Source organism: Monoraphidium neglectum, assembly GCF_000611645.1.
Source record: "Monoraphidium neglectum strain SAG 48.87 unplaced genomic scaffold scaffold06285, whole genome shotgun sequence".
Classification (NCBI taxonomy): Eukaryota; Viridiplantae; Chlorophyta; class Chlorophyceae; order Sphaeropleales; family Selenastraceae; genus Monoraphidium; species Monoraphidium neglectum.
The window spans coordinates 1,614-2,357 of record NW_014007353.1 but is presented as its reverse complement, the minus strand read 5'-3'; the positions used below and the strand labels follow the sequence as shown (position 1 = coordinate 2,357).

Here is a 744-nt window from a genome sequence, read left to right as displayed (position 1 = left end):
CTGCACGACTGCCGCGTCGCCGCGGGGCGCGCGGTCGCGCGGCTGGCCGACTTCACTCTCTCCCCCGCCGGCGACGACGACGCTTCTGCCAATCTGGACCCGGCGGCGTCAAAGGCGGCCGCGGCGGCGCTGGGCGGCGTGATGCAGGCGCTGCTGGGGCCGGACCAGGGCGCGGAGGTCCAGCGCCAGGCCCTCGTCGCGCTGCGCCGCCTCGCGCGCGCCCGCGGCCCCGCGGCCCTCGCGCCGCACCTGCCCGCGCTGCTGCCCTGCGCCGCGTCGCTGCTGCAGCGGGACCCGCCGGCGCCGCTGCGCGCGGCGGCGGAGGCGGCGCTGAAGCACGCGCTGGGGCTCGCGGCGGGGGGAGAGGGGGCGCTCGACGGCGCCATCGCGGCGGCGGCCGGCGTCGGCGGCTCGGCGCGTGCGTACCTCACGGATTCGTACCTGCGGCGGCTGGCGCGGCTGCAGGAGGACGACTGGGAGGACCCCGAGGATTACTGACCGTTGTTGACTGGCCGCGACCCTCCTTTCCGGCCCCGCGCCGACAGCCGTGTTTTTGGTGTGGGGGGCGAGTCCGTATCTGTTTCTGTTGTGTTGGTTTGTTTGTTTGGGGCTGGGGGAGAGGGGCATGAAAGGGAGCTGAAACAGGTGCTCCACAATGGTGGCGTGCATTGTTTACGGCCGATTCCGGCGCAGGCGAGAGTGCACGGGCTCGGGCATGGGGGGAGCGAGGGGCTGCGCTCGTGC

At 74.5% G+C, this 744-nt stretch overlaps 1 protein-coding gene across 1 annotated transcript; it reads left to right on the top strand.

Annotated features, from left to right (window-relative positions):
• Positions 1-141: 141 nt before the first annotated feature.
• Positions 142-498, top strand: MNEG_16361 (hypothetical protein; the record flags this gene model as incomplete). Its single annotated transcript, XM_014035169.1, has 1 exon — positions 142-498. The coding sequence occupies one exon, from the start codon at positions 142-144 to the stop codon at positions 496-498; it is 357 nt and encodes a 118-aa protein (XP_013890623.1).
• Positions 499-744: the final 246 nt, after the last annotated feature.